General features: G+C 40.4%; 1 protein-coding gene across 1 annotated transcript; it reads left to right on the top strand.

Annotated features, from left to right (window-relative positions):
• The first annotated feature begins 13,122 nt into the window (after positions 1-13,122).
• Positions 13,123-18,682, top strand: ube3a (ubiquitin protein ligase E3A). The gene is made up of 9 exons (XM_070908522.1): positions 13,123-13,180; positions 13,266-14,476; positions 14,580-14,724; positions 15,353-15,558; positions 16,095-16,259; positions 16,715-16,870; positions 16,955-17,028; positions 17,127-17,270; positions 17,613-18,682. Exons 1-9 carry the CDS (start codon positions 13,138-13,140, stop codon positions 17,731-17,733), a joined length of 2,265 nt encoding a protein of 754 aa, XP_070764623.1. The 5' UTR covers positions 13,123-13,137; the 3' UTR covers positions 17,734-18,682.
• Positions 18,683-19,823: the final 1,141 nt, after the last annotated feature.

The raw sequence follows: 19,823 nt of genomic DNA, 5'->3' as shown, positions 1-19,823 counted from the left end.
TTTCAATGTTTAAAGCTTAACATATTTTCAAGGTTTGGGGGATGGAAAACTGGAAAATCTCCTGTTTTGTTTTTGTTTTTTTAATCCTGGGAAATTTTTTCACAAAGATGCATCTCAGTACTTGATCAGGTTTTAATGTAGGGACGAGCAGAGTAGAGACATTCCACTGCTGGCTTATTTAGGAGTTTGTTTTCTGTTTCTGAAACGGTACTCTGACATTAAGACCTGGATCAGATGCCACTGTGGCCTTGAATCAGTGTTGATATTAGAGTCATTTTATATGTTTTCAATCCCCGCAGAAACATGCTTCAGTGAAAATTCTCAGAGTTTTATATTTAAATGAATAACCAGCAAATAGTGGCATTGGCTCAGTGCATATTTCAGTCTTGTTGCTGGATTTGGAAACATTTTCTTGCGAAACTTTAAAGACTGAAAGGCGTGTTTATAGCTGTTCTGTCGTAGCGTACATTCCACTGAATAATTATCAGAGCTGTTGACTTCAAAGATAGTCGTGTATTATTCACCAAGAAATTGTAATTTTAGTCTTAATACAGCAAGAATACCAGAAGTTATGCTCTGTGTGTGTGTGTGTGTGTGTGTGTGTGTGTGTGTGTGTGTGTGTGTGTGTCCATTGACTCATTGGATCTGTTATAACAGTGCCAGCTGTTTCACATTAATAGAATAGTTTGACATTTTAGGAAATGTACGTTTATTTTTCTTCTGAGTTACATGACAAGATTGATGTCATTCATTGTCATGTTTGTCTGTTAAATATGAGAGCCAGGAGACAGTTAGCGTAGGTTAGCATAAAGACTGGAAACAGGGGGAAACAGCTGGCCTGGCTCTGTCCAAATGTAGTGTGTCTTTATACTCAGCTAAACTAACTGTTGTCTGGCTTTAGCTTCATACGTAACATACAAACATGATAGTGTTATCAATTAATGACGCTGGAGCCAGCAGACGCTTAGCTTAGCATATCATAAAGACTGGAAACTGAGGGAAACGGCTAGCCTTGCTAGCAGCTAGCACTGGCCAAAGCTAACAAAATCTGCCTACCAGCACCTCTAAAGCTCACTGATTAACATTTGATGTCTTGTTTGTTTAATCCATACAAAAACTGGAGTCGTGTTGTCACTGTGAGGTTGCCAGGCAACCACTTAAAACTCAGCCAAGAAATACTGCACCCAGACAAGAAGTAGTCCGGCGTATAACCCCTGTAAAACCACAAAATGTCAGTTTTTACACGGGTTAGAGGGGCTTCTATGCAGATTTCTTATTTCCCTTGGACAGAGCCGGACTTGCAGTTGCTCCCTGTTTTCAGTCTTTATGCTAAGCTAAGGTAACGGGCTTCGAGCTGTATTTAGCGTACAGACATGAGAGAGGTATCAATCTTCTCATCTAACTCTCAGTAAGAAAGAAAATATGCGTATTTCCCAAAATGCTGACCTCTTCCTTTAAGCACTGTACAGTAGGTTGACAACAAGCTACCATCACGTTTCATAAACAAGTTTACTTGAAGGTCCTTTTTAACAGTTTGTTTTATGTGCTGAGTTGATCTCAACCCAGTCTAATCTTCTGTTCTGCTGGTGCTCAGCTGTAAACCAAAAGCTCGACGGTGAAAGAAGGTCTTTCCCAAATGTAAAAGATGCGGCTTTAAGATTTAAATTTGCACTTTGAAATCATTATTTTAGAATTGCCGTTGAGTATTGTTAGTGCTGGAAGCAGGTTTCCGTGCTCAGACACAGTATGAAACTTTTTACTACTTTCATGCTGTTGAAAGGAATCATGATGTACTCATCATGCACAAACTAACTAGTAAAAGTATGAAAAATTGGAAAGATGCTATAGTTTGTTCAATTATTAAGCATTTAAGGCATCAGCACCTTTTTAATAGTTTATGATTGTTGTATCTCTTGTGTCATTGCAGTACATTTTTGTAAAGTGTATCATTTACCAAAGATCATTTATATTTCTGTACTTTCTAAGCAATAGTATGTGCCTTAACACTGGATAAGAAATTACAAATCTAAGAGTTTGCTTGTGATGCTGAAGCTGTATTTGTTTAAAGATGACTTTGCATCATTTTGTGTTGGTGTGGATGATGTTTATGAGGCTACATGCTCTGTGGTTTCTTCCCTCCTGTCTGTTTTTGCACACGGTGCCTTTTTTCTGGCGTGTTGTTCACATTCTGACTCCGCAGTCTGTCCACTTTTGTTTTATAGGTTCTGTCTGTTCTGTGCTTTCGGCGTCACACTTTATGTGCCAGAATGAAGCTTGAGCGTATCCACCGCTGAATTCCAACATACCCAGTTCACTCACAAATTCCTCACAGGAACGTTCGCTCTCACCGCACACGGCCTTGAGCACATCTGAGCTGAGCTTTGTTGATTTTTCATTTGTATTTTGGTTACAAGGTAGGCCTACTGTAAGTCTCACGTCTTACATTGTAGATGTAACGTTCACGGCGGGGAAATTATCTGCTGTTAAATCACTGAGTTCAGTGTCATTCAAGGTATTAATCTAGATATGTAGTTGAACCAAGGTCACGCAAAGTTCTTGGTCTCGTCTCTCTGAAGAAATGGCTTGTAGCAAGCTGGAAACACTGAAGAGCTTCAGCCCACAACAGCAGCAAACGCCAACAAAAAGTTTTGTTCAAATATAAAAGTTTTTCTTATCAGTTCCTTGTCCTTTTGAGTAATTTGAAATTACTTGCACCGTGGCTTCTTGTGAACAAAATAAAGATGACAATAATAAAGTATTTATCCTTTACTACCTGTTTGTCTGTTCAGGAAAATGTACTCTTTGCTTAATAAAAATGTCTCAGTTCCTCAATTTTTCTCACAGAATATATATATAATTGGTAAAAAGGCTTACCACACTTCACAGCTCAAAGCGCAACCTATCTTGTGTTATTGCTGTTAAACTGTAGATGTTGAGGCTTAGCTTTATCAATGTGCCGCCTGTGTAGTTGAGCTCAGGGGTTTATTTTGAGCTGTAAAGTATAAACCAACTTTTAATTATTATTATTTTTTTGTGTCCTAATTCAGATTTGATGTGTTTTTCGGTCACAGAATACCGCCCCCCCCCCCCCCCCCCCCCTCCTTTTTTTTGACTTGTCATAGTTGGGGAAGCACATGTGTTAATAATAATATTATGGATGGCTCCGCTCTATAAAAGCGTCCCTGCATGCACAATACCAGATCCCTGAAACCAAAGAATCTAAATGGAATTCAGCCATCATTGGTTTTATTGTTTTCACCTGTGTGCTTTTCCTACTGTGTCCTCTGTGGAAAGGGTGCCTGTTGTAGAATACCTCCTCCTCTTTGAAGCAAGATATTTTTAAAAGAAGAAAAAATACAATTTCCTTCTGACTAATGAAAAGTAAAACACACACCTGCCCAATTCGATACATCCTGGGGTTTTGCTGCAAAAGCCTGAATACCTCAGCTTATGGAGGCTAATGTTGGCTAATGATTAACTACATTTAAGTATTACACAGATGAATATGAAGATGTCTTGTGTCATAACATAAGCATTAACTGATTGATGTAAACGCTGTCATCTGACTATCACAAGTTGTTAGCTAACAGTTCCCTGTTTAGGCATCCAACAGATGTGGAGCTAAATAACTTTATTTTATGTCCACCTGATGGATGTATTTCTATTTTCACCAACTTCGGAGGCAAATATCTGGATGTTTAGCGGCTAAATGCTCAACCATGTTCACCTGCTAACTGTTTGGTGCAGTGCAGGCAGTGTACAGTGTGTTTATCACTGACAACAGATGCCTGCTGTGGCTGGAAACTGATTAAAGCAGTGAAGAAAGTGAAGTTGTCAAACAGTGAGCGGTGAAAGACGTTCAAATGCTCTATGAGCGATACCTTTCACGTTATATGTAGTCATCTGCACCCTTGGTAATATTAAAGTTTTAATTAAAGCAGCTTTAAAGCAACTGCTTTGCCACTTGTGGCCACACTGTTCAGCATCAGTCACATGGTCTCACTGCAAAACTTCTATTTAAGGTCGGTGGAGCAGCTTTCACAGTGTTTGACTTCTGAACTTAAACATAAACGTGGTGAGTCTGTGCATTATTGACTATAATGGTCTTTCACACTTGAATAAAAGGGAAAGACACATTCAAATTAGTTTCAAAGTCAGTGGTATAATCCTGCGTATGTGAGATCAAGATAGTTAACATTGCCCGGATTAGGAGCTTAACTCCCGCAGGATCCACCACGCATGTTGAAAATGTAGCTTCACATGATGCTGAAATGCGCTTGGGGTAAAAACAAACACCAGTTTGCAAATGCAGACTGACACAACCATTGAGAGACATAGTTACACATATCTTGACCCTTCACCTCGCTTAGTCCGTTTTGCTTTTCAAAGAAGCTCCAGTTTCTGAAGGAGCTAATAGCTAATAGTCTTATGTCTCAATAATATAAAGTATATCTACATATATTCAGCCTGTCTGTTCTCATCTGCTCACACATCTGTACAAAGGTGTGATATAAGAGGCCTTCAGAAGATGGATGGTCTTTGGCTTGGTGTTGCAGCGGTTTGTCTTTGCCTGTCGTGCATAACATCTGCGATGGCTTTCCAGAGGAGGGAGGGGGGGGGGGTATTATTAATGTTTCTTTTAAGGCACACTGAGGGAAAAGGGGACAGACAAGGCTCTGCTGATGCTGCTTTAGTGAGCCGCTGCAACGGGATGGCCAAATTACTGACCGCCGCTGCACTTTGCAAGAGCAGGTTCCTCGTCTCAACACGGAGATAATGATGACTCCTCTCCCCTCGCAGCGCTGCTCTCTCCATCTCTTTCAAAGCCCCGGTGTAAACCAGCCGGATTGATCAGCTGTTTTTTTCCTGCATACTGTGTGTGCAAGTGTGGAACTTTTGTGCCATTGTGCAAAGCTTTAGTCTCCGCACAACAATCTTTTTTTATTGTTTTTGTGTGATTCATCTGCCCTCAGTGGCATTAGATAAGCAGCACGTGCAATAAAATGGATTTTTGTCACACGTGTCACATATTGTGTTATGAGAATTAATGTGAAAGATGGATAAAATAATTAAACAGGCTCCTCTCTGGAAATGAAGGATTCCTCACAGTCTCCTCTCGTCTTCTTTCATTTTCTTTAATGACTTTTTTGATTACCTGCAGTCTACAGACAGACAGGATACTAATTCTGCAGACGCTAATGGAGTTTGATTAGCATTTTATCATAGAGGAGCTTCATTGATTCTGGTCATTAAAGTCCCCTGACCCGCTTCATGACCCGTAGTTTTAACAAGCTTAAATCAGGACATTTTCAATTTCCTAAGCTGCCTCGTATATAATCTGGTCCAATGAAGCCGTCAGAGAGCTGGATTATGGGAATTGTTTATGTTTTAAAAGCCTTGCAGCCTCTCCTCTCCACTCTTCAAAGTGTAGAGTTGTGCTGAGAAGACTTGAGGACTTGTTCATTTACACCAGTGAAGCTATGCACCGCATCACTTTTGATTCCAAATAACAAATGAAGGCTTTTTGCGAGCCAGGGCCATCTGTCTTCCAGTTGGTGGAGGCATTGTAGGGCTCCACTCTGAAATATCACGTAGGAGTGGCTTAGCCAAAGCATTATTGCTCTTTTTCACTCTAACTTCCCACTGACACAGGAATCCATCCAACAGCAGCAGCAGGGACACATACTGGACAGATAACACAAAGACAGACAAACACCCACGAGTAATTTATAATCTCCAGTTCACCTGTAGGAGGAAACAGGAACACTGAATGAATAACAAGACTAATAAAAGGTAGTTATTATTATATTTATATGATCATTTAAAGAGTAACTTAATGCCTGGCTGAAAAGATGTGTTTCACTGCCCACTCTGGTTGAAAGTTTCAGGTTTCTTTCACCTCAGCATTACTGAAGGCTGTGGTCTGAAGCGTACTCTGTTGTACCTGCAGCCTCACCCAGCAGTGATGTCACAGTGTCCTGAAGTACACCTGTACATCACTGCAGCAAGGTCGGTGACGTTAAACAGCTGGAGGTCAGCAAAAACAAGATTTTCAGGGGGTGTTAATTTACTCTTTATGTAAAATACAGTACATCCACAACACACTTCATAACACGACAAAGAATCTACAGACATGCTAGCAGCCCTATGAGGCTGTATTTATGCTTGAACTAAATGCTAACGTCAGCATGCTAACACTCTCCCAATGACAACACTAATATGCTGATATTTACCAGGCTCACCATCTTAGTTTGGCGCGTTAGCATGCTAACATTTGCTAATTAGTGCTAAATACAAAGTGAAGTGGAAGTTGATGGGAGTGTCATTAGTTTAGTCCCGTATTTGGTCATAAACCATAGTGAGACATTTCACTCAAAACCAAAAAAATGAACCTTGTAGTGGTGCTAGATTAAAAGTCAGGGGATGACTCCCCCTGGGGAACATGAATGTAAGTATAAAATATTGAGGCAAACCATCTCGTAGATGTTTGAGATATTTTACTGAATAAGAGAAAACTAGATGAAAAGTCATGGGATCATCCAAGACTCTTCAGGGTTCATCCTCTGAGGACCATGATTGTCTGCACAATCCATCCAAAAGCTGTTGCAGTGTTTCAGTCTGGACCACTGACCTTCATTACCATCACTGGAGCCATGCAGCTAGGACGGCTAAAAAAACAACAATCAAACAAGCATAGAAAAAGAGCAGGGACATGTTTCAAACAGGACATTCATGTTGTGGAAACACTGTGAAGCATAAACCAAGATTTAAGCAAATTCCTTGTTTTTGCCTCACAGACATTTCGGTCGTATTGTGACGATGCCGACGTTCTGCTGAATCTCCTGAGCGGATGAGCTCGGCTCATGAGCCAGAGGTGAGAGGGCCGGTCAGAGATGTTCATGTATACTGATCGCAGAAGACATCAACTCCGTCTTGATTGCCTCGGTGACCCCCCGTCTCTGTTCGCTGTATGGCACACTTCCAGGAATCACTTAACAACCGTGATAAAATAATCCTACAGTCCACACTACAGCCCTGTCCTACATGCAACCTTCAGCGTCCTCTCCTGAACTCTGTACCACCCTGCAGTCACATTCCTAAACTGCCAATAGTACAACTGAGGTTAATTGATATGTTCCAGGAAAAGAGATGTGCCATGATGATGTCAATTTTAGGCACTCTTAATCCATATCAAATGGCTGGGAGGGAAATGATATAACCATAGATTAGCACACACACAGTAGGAAGCGATGGCCACCGGTATCGGCTAATGTTCAGTGTGAGAGCTTTACCTGAATCAGTGGCTGCTAAACCCCTAATTTCCTCCATTTGAAACATTAAACATAACACAACCTGAGCAGAAAGGTTGCTTGGGAGTGATGAAACAAGTTCCTGTGTGCGCTGGAGTGTAAAGCTCAGGCTGTAGTGTAGATTAATGGAGTTGCCCCCTTTTCCATTTCCCCTGTCACATTCAGCTGTGATTGAGTGAATAAGTGCAGGATAGACGTCTCTTAAGTTGCTTTTAACATCGCTTCAAACTAAGACAAAATAACAAAAGAGGATCATAATTATGAAATGATATCTATCATCATCTTTATTAGTCAGAGGCACCATCACTGCATTTCATTTTACAGTGCGAGAACGTTTCATATAAAACATTACTTCAACAAAGTAAGGGGAATTCTGTTAAAACAATGACACACTTAGACCCATATATTTAACATTTTAAATATTTTGATGAATCTCAGAGGTACAGGTCATACTGTAGTCTAGACCATTGGTTGCCAACCTGGGGGTCAAGACCCCTCTAAGCTATCGGGAGATAAATTTAAGGGGTCTCAAGGTGATTAGGAAAGCAGATAAAACATTTTGATGATACACAGAGGTGAAAAAAGTACTCATATATTTTACTTAAGTAAAAGAAGCAACACAACGCTGTAAAAATACTCTGTTAGAAGCAAAAGTCCTGCATTCAGAATTCCACTGAAACCAGCAATAACAAAACATTTTTGACCACTTGGGGGCAGCAGAAACAAGTTCTGAACACGACACTATCATCACTTTTTAAGTTAATATGGCAAACTTGTTAGCAAACAATTGCGTATTTACAAATCCAGTCGCTACAGAGCAACATTATAATACATTTGGAGTTGTGTTTCTGACCACCTGACGAATGTAAGTCTGATATTTACTCTCTTTTAGCTCTGTTTTTGGTCTCTACCAACTCCTGAGGGGAATATCTGGCTCTTCAGCAGCTAAATGCTCCTCTATGTTCACCAGCTAGTTGCTAGTCTGTCTTGTGTTTGGTGCTGAAACTCCCTGTAAAGCTCCATAAAGCAGAGTAGGTTCATCACGACGAGCTACTACCCCTTTCTCACTGTCACAATGTTTTTACATTGTCATTTGATACATTGTCATTATGAAAATATTGACTATAGCCCCTTCAAGTACCAAAGCATTATCACTAAAATGTACTTTAAGCGCCAAAATTAGGATTATTCGTTGGCCAGCTTCTTTCCAAATGTTATTGTATAGTATATCCTATTGTTGAAATATTATTACCAATGCATTAACACATAAACAGCATTTAAATGTCACAACTGGTCAAGGTAGAGTTTCACTACTGTAAATACTGTTAGTTTAATCTATAACAATACATCATATTCTACAAATTGATTGTATGGTGTGTGTGTGTGTGTAAAATATTAATCTGCAAAGTAACCAGTATAAATATAAATATTCTAAAATATACAAAGATAGAAAGAAAGAAAGAAATACATCATCTTGTAAGGAAAGCGTCCATGTGATGCATGCCTGATGCTGTGTGTGCTTACAGTGACTCCCAGTGGTCATGTGGGTTACTGCAGACATGTACTACAATAGAGTCAAATCTATATGCTCAAAGAGAGACAAAAGGATGGTAATTAATGCTGTGCATGATATCCTTTCATTCAGTATGACAGATTTATTTGGAATCTCCCTCATACAATCACAGAGCTCATTTTAGCACATATCTATTGATAATAGATATGAAAAGTAGCTTGATATCTTTCTTTTTATTGCAAGAACATCAATATATTTCCATTCCTCCCTCTGGACTAATTTCTGTCTGTATGACCACGTACAACCCTCTGTGTATACACGTTATTTTTGACCTCCAGTTTAACAGGAAACCCTGTCAGTGTTCGGCGTGACACACAGGACTGACAGGTACAGAAACCAAATGTCACACTAAGTGTAAAACTCTATACCAGGCTCGAACGCTGACAGAATAACAAACATCTCCTCAGCACCATGAGAGCGATGCACAGGGATTAGATGATGCATAATTTACGAGGCCCTATTGCAGAATGAGATGGCCGGGGTTTGACTACCTGCTACACTGTACATGCCGGGTTTGATTTATGGTTTATGAATATGATTTAAAGGTTATGAATGAGACTGCGCCTCCACCATCACAGCTAGCAACCACGATTTTTAGTTTTCAAACACATTACACTGTGACTTCTGCCACATATGTGTGTATATTTGTGGAGATGTATAATTTAGGGAAGTTATCGTACTGAATGTATATAACAAACACAGCTCATGATTTCTATTCTGTCATATAGCAGTCAGACTGTACATACAACATACTCTACACTTTCCCCCCATATTTCCAAAAGAAGAAAGACAACATAGAAATAGTCGTTTGTGTGTGCATTAATTACTGCTACACATGTACACAGGCAATGGTCAAATGTAACTACTGTAATTACTATTCAAGTACTGTGCATAAGTACAATTTTGAGGCAAATGTAGTTTGAGTTTTATGCTACTTTATACTTTACCTCTAACTGCATTTCTTAATCCACTATGTTTATTTGGAAGCTACTAGCTAAAATGATGCATTGTTATAGATGAAACCGGCAAACAGTATATATATATATATATATATATATATATATAGCTCCATCTAGACCAATACAGAATAAAAATGCTACTATCACATAATGCATCAGTACCAACTATCCTATAATAATATATAATAATGGGCCTATAACACTCGCAGGGCACATATTTCTGGAAGCGGGACTATTTCTGCACTGTGGTATTGATATCAATATATTAAAAAAAAAAACACATGTGATGATCTTTGTTTTTATGTTTATGTTACTTATCTAATGTCAGACATTCCTCTAAACACATGAATATATGTATACATGTATATACATATGTTTTCTTTTATAGGCACATTGTCTCTAATTCATCCAAATATATTTGACACTGTAAAAAAAAATCACAGCATTTCAATAAATAAATCAAAATCAAGGTGTAACAAAATACTTAGAGATAGGAAATATTGATGTGTTTTGGGTTTTTTTTTTGTAGTTTATTCCTGGTGTGATTCAGTGGGTCGTGGAGGTGGGAGGTGGGAGGGGGGGCATGATGTTTGACAGCCCCGCGCTGCATGCCGGGATATATCGCGCTCTTGTTTACAAGATGGTAGAGAGGATATTTTGCTCTGACTCAAACACCGAGAAGTATTACGGCTTCCTAACGTTGTCACACTTGAGTTTTATTCAGGCTGCATGTTGTTGAACGAAGTGACGGCGTTTTGAACGGAGCGTCGCGGACTCGACGGGACTGAGTGTCGCTGAAGCAGCTGTCACACTGACTGAGGAGATTTTTTTTTTTTTGCACTGTCACTGACTGACAGACAGACAGACAGAAAGACAGACAGACAGGCAGGACTGTATCCCTGTTCAAATCACAGGTTAGTAACGTTACATGAAGCTGGCCGAGACACGACACTGGATTTAACGTTGTTAACGTTGTGTTCACTTCCTGATGTTAGCTTGTTTCTTTGATAACAAGCTAGTTAGCTAGAGGCGCTAAAAGTAGGAAAGCACCATAAGTTGCTGTGGCCAGTAAAAACAGTGCTCGCAACTGTCAGCGGTCAAGTTTCTGCAATATCACGTTGGTGGTGAAATGTTGCTATTGTGGCTAATAACTAATGCGTTAGTAAGTGACGTTAAGACATTTTTATGTCTTGTTTTTTTTGTCTCATAGGTGTCATGGATCGAACAAAAACACAATTAATATTAATTATGATTGTTTTTAGCGTGATACAGCCGCCTTCAAGCTCTGTCTCTCTCTCTCGCCGTCCGAATAAAACCTAAAAGCCACTCCTTAATGAAAAATATACAATAACTTAACTGTTCAGGTTGGCTGCTGCCTCCGCACGCAGGACGACGTCTGAACGTCCGGTTCCGAGAGTGGTCCTTAAACGTTACACAGAGCGTATAAAACACTGTGTGTTTTATGTATGTTGAGTTTAGCCTCTTACACTGTGTTCACATGTCACTGAATCATCCGTTTATTAGTCATTATTAAATACCTGTAGCCATCACACAGTAGCGGGGACTGCACGAGCGTCTCCAAATTAAAAATGGGCATTTTTACGCACGTGGCACAGCAGCGGTAACTTTATTAATTATTTATAAGGGACAGTATAACACTGTTGGGGTGGGGAGGAGGGCTGAATCTTATATTTCGTTTTATAGAAGAAAAAAAAAAGCAAGACCCTCTCGAGCTTTATTAATAATTTCTTTGGACCCTCAACATGCTCAACATGATATATTTACTGTATAAAATGGTGACAATACAGCCAGTCTCTATTTCGTAATAAAGACATTCTGAATAAACAGTTATTATGGCCACTGATGTTCACCTCTGTGGCAGCTGACGGGTTTCAACACTGCAATATTTTCAGTACACCACAAATTACAAATATCCTAAAATAACTACATATTAGATCAGATGATGCCTGATATGAAATCAGATATCTGGCTGTCCGTCTTAAATTAAAACCAATTACATGATGCCAAGTTGCACGGCCAGTCCTGCTGGAGGCGTTTCGTCCAGACAGCTGGTCCAAAAGAACATGCACTTAAATATCAAAACACTTGTTTGCACGCGGTGACATGAGCAGTTGTTACTATTGTAACTGAATGAATAGGCACAGACACCCCTTTTATTGCCTATGACATCAGATATCTTTTGTACAGAATTAATGTGCGTTAATCTAGACCAGGATCCAGCCACCTGCTGTGGCTTCTGAGGGGCTTGAACGCCGTGATATTTCTCCCCACCCTCGGATGCCAGATAGTAAATACAAATATGAGTTAGATAGCGTATTTAATGAGTGAGGCAACTACTTAAACCATCATCTGTAACTCAATTGATAAAGAGCAGCACGAGGCAATGTTGCAAAAATAAAGTTTTAACAAGTTGGGAAAAGTAGAAATAAATGGCTACATCAGCCACAGTCAGGTGGACGTGAGGAAAACATTCATCAACTGCTGGACATGCATTTTGCCTAAGAGTCTGCATTGAGTTGAAGTTATTTTAAAGTTTGTATTGACCAGAATTGCTCACCATCTCCACATCACAATTCTTTGCACAAATATTGGCTGACATCAGATTCTCAAACAGCTATATAAGTATCTGCCCATTTTCCAGTTATGATGAATAGTTCATGACTGTTGGTGTAAAAATGTTTTTGAACTTCTTCTTCCAGAGGACTGTAAATTAAGCCTGCAGGAGGGTACCTGAATCCAGCCGAATGTAAGTCACTCTATTGGGACCTGCACTCAAAAAGCTAAACTAGTAGCTAAACTAATATACATGCAATTAGTTAAACTAATATTTCTCCTATCATTATGTCTTAGCCTTTTAAAACAAGAACATGTGAAAAAGTGCTTGTTCAATGTTCAGTTCTGTTCTGTAACATTTTTAATTATATGCATTGCAATAATGTGTTTATGCTTATTTTCTAACCATAGATGACTTTGGATCAGTAGTGTGACTTCCTCTTTAAATATCTCACGCAGGAACAGAGCGGCTGCAAAGCATCTAATTGAGCGCTACTTTCGGCAGTTAACTGAAGGCTGTGGAAATGGCGACTGCACGAATGAGTTTTGCGCATCATGCTCTGATTTTCAACCCTTGGATAACAATTCAGCAGCTGCCAAAGCGCTTGAGCTGTTTAAGATTAATGCCAAACTCTGCAATCCTCACCCCTCCAAGAAAGACTCGTCTGACGCCCCGCATTCAGACTCCAGTGCCAACGAAAACACTCATCTGGACAGTAAGATGAGCGATACGGACCTCTGGGCCACCAAGGAGGACTTCTCAGGTATTGTAAAACTAACTCTTGTGGACACTGACTTTGAATTAGTTCGCTGTGTTAATTCAATTTTCCTTTTACTGTTTTGGTCCAGATGTTCATTACCTCACAGAGAACACTGTATGTAGGATCCTGAGTTTCTGCGAGGAGAAAGGGGACTACTCGGCTCTCATCCGCATCATCGGCAGGGTTTTCTCCAACGCAGATGCCCTGATGAAGAGTTTCAGGAAGGATGAACCCAACTCCACTGAAAGCCTTGAGTCTTTTAAACCAACAGATGAGGACAAGCATGAGAAGCAGAGCGAGCAAACCTTAGAGAAGATGGGTGCTTCTTCTGCAGCTGCTTCACCAGACGAGGGTCCTAGTGAAGTGTTCGAACCTTGTGAGGTTACAGTGGACATTGGCGCGGTGAGGAGAGTCTATGACAGACTTTTAAACATCGACCAGGTAGAGGCAGCTCTGGTAAACGCACTCATTTACCTCACTCCGAATATGGAACTCGACCTGGAATACCTTGATGTGTACGAAACAAACCCAGATTACCTGAATATCTTCATTATCGTGCTGGAGAACAGCAACCTTCACAGCCCCGAGTACCTGGAAGTGGCGTTGCCGCAGTTCTGCAAAGCGATGAGCAAACTGCCGGTGACTGCGCTCGCCAGGCTGTCGAAGCTCTGGTCCGTGTACGGTCTCCCACACACCCGCCGCATGATGGAGACCTTCCAGCAGCTCATCACTTTCACGGTCGTCAGCAATGAATATGACAGCGAAAATCTGGTAAATGATGACGAGACTGTGGTGGCTGCGACCCAGTGTTTGAAAGTTGTCTTCTACGCAAGTATCCTGGGTGGTGAGGTTGATGTGGAGCACAACGAGGAGGACGAGGACGACTCGGAGTCCGATGAGCTCACCCTGCATGAGCTGCTAGGTGAGGAGCGGCTCTATAAGAAGGGTCCCCGGGTCGATCCTCTGGAGAAAGAACTGGCCGTCAGACCTATAGATAGCATAAGACCCCTCATCCCCTTTGAGGATTTTATCAACGAGTCGGTGAACGAAGTGGTGGAGATGGACAAGGATTTCACCTTCTTCAAGGTCAACGCCGAAACCAAGTTTTCTTTCCAGAGCTGCCCCTTCATCCTCAATGTCATCACCAAGAACCAGGGACTGTACTACGACAACAGGATCAGGATGTACAGCGAGCGACGCCTCACGGCCCTCTACAGCATGGTCCAGGGCCAGCAGCCCAACCCCTATCTCAAGCTCAAAGTACGCAGAGATCACATCATCGACGACGCCCTCGTCAGAGTGAGTTACAGCGTGATGTTACTGTTGCGTGTGCATGGGATGTCAAATTGAGGCTCAGTCCTGCTGTGTTCGTCAATGAATTCAATACCCTCTGTGTTCGCAGCTGGAGATGATCTCCATGGAGAACCCGTCTGACCTGAAGAAGCAGCTGTTTGTTGAGTTCGAGGGGGAGCAAGGTGTAGACGAGGGAGGGGTTTCAAAGGAGTTCTTTCAGTTGGTCTTGGAGGAAATTTTCAATCCCGACATAGGTGAGACATGAAATCACAATTTTACAGCGTTTACATTTGCTTCCTATGTATCCCTGTTTTATATCATATTATTGGAATAGCTCGACATTTTAGGAAATACATTTATTAGCCTGCCTCTGTCCAAAGGTAAAAAAACATCTGCCTACCCACACCTCTGAAGATCACCAATTAAAGTGTTAAATATTGTTTAATTCATATAAACACCAAAATGTAAAAGTGACATGATGTGGTTTTATGGGGGGTTATGTGCAGGACTATTTCTTGGCCAGATGCAGTGACTTCCTGGTCTCAACTTGTTGCCTGGTAACCTCACGGTTAAGGCAAGACTATAGGAAATGTTTTTGTACAAATTAAACCAACAAAATACTAGTGAGCTTCAGAGGTACAGGTTTTGTTACCTTTGGACAGAACCTAGCTGGCTGATTCCCCCTGTTTCCAGTCTTTGTGCTAAGCTAAGCTAATGACCATAGCTTATTTATTGTACAGACTTGGGAGTGGTTCGAATCTTTTCATCTAACTCTTGGCAACAAAGCCAAGAGCCATGAAAGGGTATTTCACAAAATGTCTAACTGTTCCTCCAAGTAATGAATTTTTCCTGGTGTGTTTCTCTCTCTCTGTTTCCGAACAGGCATGTTCACCTACGACGACGACACAAAACTTTTTTGGTTTAATTCATCCTCACTGGAGAATGAAGCACAGTATACTCTCGTTGGACTCGTCCTGGGGCTCGCCATTTACAACAACTGCATCCTGGACGTGCATTTCCCTATGGTTGTCTACAGGAAACTCATGAGCAAGAAAGGGACCTACTCGGACCTGTCAGACTCACATGCAGTACAGTAACTTTCTCCAAAGTTAATATGCAGTGACAATACATCAGTTCTGTATTTCCAAATATGTTTTGGAGACAGCTTCTATTGCTGAGGATGTGTTTGGTATTGTAATGTTACTGGTTAAATCAAGAAATGTATGTTTTCAGAGATGCTGGAAAGAAACTACAAGCATAAAGCTAACTACTTTTTTACTGTAGGATTAGCCTTTTTGCTAAAATGTAGCACTTGAAGAAAAGTAAAACAAATTGGGAAACCCTCTTATTCGCTTTTTTGCCTTGAGTTAGATGAGAAGATTGATACCACCGCTCCTGGTAGGTGGTTACTTTCGGACAGAGCCGGGCTAGCTGTTACGCCGTTTCCAATTTGAATGCTGAGCTAAGCTAACAGCCGTCTAGCTGTAGCTTCATATTTAATGGACAGACATGAGTGTGGTATAGATCTTCTCAACTAACTCTAGAAAATAAAGCATACAAGCACATTTCCAAAAACCTCAAACTATTTCTTTAACAGCAGACGTTTCCTCGTTTCTTCTTCCAGGTTCTCTTCCAGAGTCTGAAGGAGTTGCTTGAATATACCGGCAATGTAGAGGAAGACATGATGCTCACCTTCCAGATATCACACATGGACCTTTTTGGAAACCCGCTTCTATATGACTTAAAGGATCAGGGAGACCAGATCCCTGTTACTAAGGAGAATAGACAGGTGACATTTTATAAAGTTAAAGAGCTGCAGTAACTCTATCATGGTAGTGGAAGGACAGTGGTTTGACGTTGGTATTGGACAGCGGCTTTGTAACCGTTTTAATTCTACTTTTCCATACCTGATTTCATAAAAAAGTGACCACACAATGGCTGTTTCTGACACGTCTTAAGATGGTGTGTAGCTACATTATTAGAACCAATAACTGATGCATATTTCTTGTTGCTCCTTTGATTTAAATGTACATTTCAAAAGCACAGGAACCGCTAAAATTGATCAATTGCCTTTTCCATGACAGTACATTCTGTAGGTCGTCTTTCCTCTGTTGAGAGAAAACACAGAAGACACTGACTCAAAGATTCACATTAATTTCACTGCAGTTATGAAAGAATGTAAATAATGAGCAATTGCTTTGCTGTGCATTTAACAGGTGTTTTTGCTTCGTCTATAATTCACAGGAGTTTGTGGACCTGTATGCTGAGTACATACTGAACAAGAGCGTGGAGAGACAATTCAAAGCCTTCAAAAAAGGTTTTCTGATTGTCACTAATGAGTCCCCACTGAAATATCTGTTTAGACCTGAGGAAGTAGAGCTGCTCATCTGTGGAAGCAGGGTGAGGAAGCAAACCTTGATATAGATTTTTGTTACTTTATTGCAGCCAGTGTTTTATGACTCTCACAGCACAATCTTTTCACAGAAACTTGACTTTGAAGCACTTGAAAAGACAACAGAATATGACGGAGGTTATAGCAAAGACAGTCAAATTATCAAGTAAGTCTGGTGCACAGCACACTAGTTAAGTTATAATCTACATTCCAAGCAGCGAGAGCCATGAGTCATTTCATTGCTGTTATATTTTCTGTACACAGAGATTTCTGGGAAACGATTCACTCGTTTGGGGAGGAGCAGAAGAGGTTGTTTCTTCAGTTTACCACCGGCACAGACAGAGCACCGGTTGGCGGGCTCGGCAAATTAAAAATGATCATCGCTAAGAATGGCTCCGACACAGACAGGTACGGAGCAGTCAGCTTTGTGGAGGTTTGATTTAGATATTTTCAGGCACAATAGATGATTAGGTATTAGAACTAGAGCCCCTTTGCTCCATTGCCCCAGGGCAGACTCGAAGAGGGTATTATTTCTGTATTTTATCATCAAACATACCTAAAAATATACCAGCAACTGACAGTTAGTCACTTCTTTGTTGTTTTGTCCTCGTGTCTGTCGGATGAGTGAAGATTCAAAACATTCTGTTGATGCTCAAACCCACACGATAAGCTTGTCTCCGTTCACGTTTGTCCCATTGTCGGCGCCAGGCCCAGCAGCGCTCTTACTTTTCATCCTTCCTTTTCTTTCAGGCTGCCAACCTCTCACACCTGCTTTAATGCACTGCTGCTCCCAGAATACTCCTCCAAGGAAAAACTGAAAGAAAGACTCCTCAAGGCTATCACTTACGCCAAAGGATTTGGGATGCTGTGACAGATCCACAAAGAACGTTTTTTGAAGGCATTTTAACAACAAAAAAAAAAAGGGAGTATCACAAAAATACAGAGGGAAGTGACATGAAACGAAATGCTGCAGTAACCTTGTGCCTAACCAACATCTACCAGTCATACTCCACTGTCGGCCTTTCACTCTGAGGCCTAACTTCCTTTGAGAGTTTCATAAACGGTACACTAGGTTTCCCAAAGAGTTTAACATGGCACTTACATGATTTATTTTCTCTCGTGTGTTTTGTTTCTGGGCAAACGTGATCAATATTTGATTTGTGAAGCTGTGAAAGTGCACTTATACACTGGATTTTAGTGGATGCCAGCACATACAGTATATTTATTGACTTAGTTTGACTTGTGTTTTTTCAGTTCTTCACGGTGTAGCAGTATTCAGTGCTCAGGCTCTCTTCCCACAAGTGAGTGGACTGAGTATAATGGTGCTCCTTGGTTACGATTGTCATTGTAGTATATTGAGGTGAAGCTTTTTATATTACTGCTAACCCAAACAGCCTCACTGGCGAGCTCATATTTAAAATATTTCCCGTCAGTGTAGGAAGGAACTCACCACTAACCTAAAGGTTATTTTAAAGTATTTCTGTGTTGTGCCTCTTGTATTACCTATAAAATGAATACTGTGTGTTGTGAAACAGTGAACCTGACCACTAGTGTGGTTTCAATAGCTTGCAGGGTTTCTGAATGTACTTACTGACTGGTCGGCTCAGACTTTCACATCCTAAAAGAAGTGTTTCTCTTCCCTTTGTTTGTTTGCTATTAAGTGTTTCTGATTGCACACTTGTAAGTGCTGTTGCCAAATGTGCAATGCCTATGTAAGAAAAAGAGTCACATGAAATGTTTTATTTGGCCAAATATCTCAGGTACATGAAGAATGTGCAGATAATGTGAAACTCTTATGTAAATCTATTATGCAAGGTAAATAAAGGTGAAGAAATCTATACACTTTGTCGTTAATATGCACTGAAGGAATGTCCACTAACATGTGATATAGATAACTTAAAGCTGCTAAAGTCATTATTTTTATATTAACAATGGATCACATCACTGTGTGTAATGTGAAAGGGGTCGATCGGAGGGACAAACGGCAAAGAGAGTTTTCACTCCACTATAGTTTCTCTCAGCTGTACATAGCTTTATAATTGAACTCATTGTTTTGTTTCTGCAGTCCACAACTTGACTGTTGTGGTTTAGTCGTGCCGTTGTTATGGTGTCGTTTTTGGCCACAACTGTTTTACACAAAAAGCTCTAAAAATCTACTTTACACTTCCCGGCCAGCACCAGACAGATAAAGGTTAGCATCTAGCTAGCAAACATAGTGGAGCATTTACATGTAGAAGCTAAAGAGCCAGGTATGTTTCTCAGGAATAGATTTAGACCAAAAACAGAGTTTATAGGAGAGTAAATACTCCGTACTCCGTAACTGTTTGACAACAACTTTGTCATACAGTATCAACTTACGTGAGGATGTTAGAGTTGTAAGCTTGTTTCTGCTGCCCTCGAGTGGCCAAAGAAATCTGCTCATTTAGGTGTACAGGTCCAGAAAAACGTATTCTCTCAATGAAGTTCACAAAAGTGTCCGCCGTTCTGGTTATTTCACATGAGAGATTATTGTATTGCATTTTGCTCCTCTCACTTGTTTGAAATCGGGGGTGGGGCTCAGTTGGAAAAAGGTACTTCTAAGCACAAAGCAGGATTTTAGACTGTTGGTGGGTTGTTTTTTTTAACTGATTGCTGCTTATTTTATCATGAATATCTGTCTTCTATTGAAATACTTTAGATTTAAATTCAGGTTCAGGGGCTTTAAAGTAAATACGTATTGTAATATTCACAGTGCGGCAGGAAATATGTTAAAACCTTATCTCTCACCTACACAAGGACAATCTTAACACATACAGTATGTGTTATATTTTAATTAATAACATTTTAATGTTTATTCACATATAACATTGCAATTTACAAGTGATAGTGTGTGCTGATAACTTATAAACAGAACTGCATTTGGGTTTATTTTGTACATTCACATACAGTAATCAAATGGATGTTGCAGTTGCGTTATTCTGT

Source organism: Enoplosus armatus, chromosome 7 (assembly GCF_043641665.1).
Source record: "Enoplosus armatus isolate fEnoArm2 chromosome 7, fEnoArm2.hap1, whole genome shotgun sequence".
Lineage (NCBI taxonomy): Eukaryota > Metazoa > Chordata > Actinopteri > Centrarchiformes > Enoplosidae > Enoplosus > Enoplosus armatus.
This window is presented reverse-complemented; position numbering and strand designations above follow the sequence as displayed.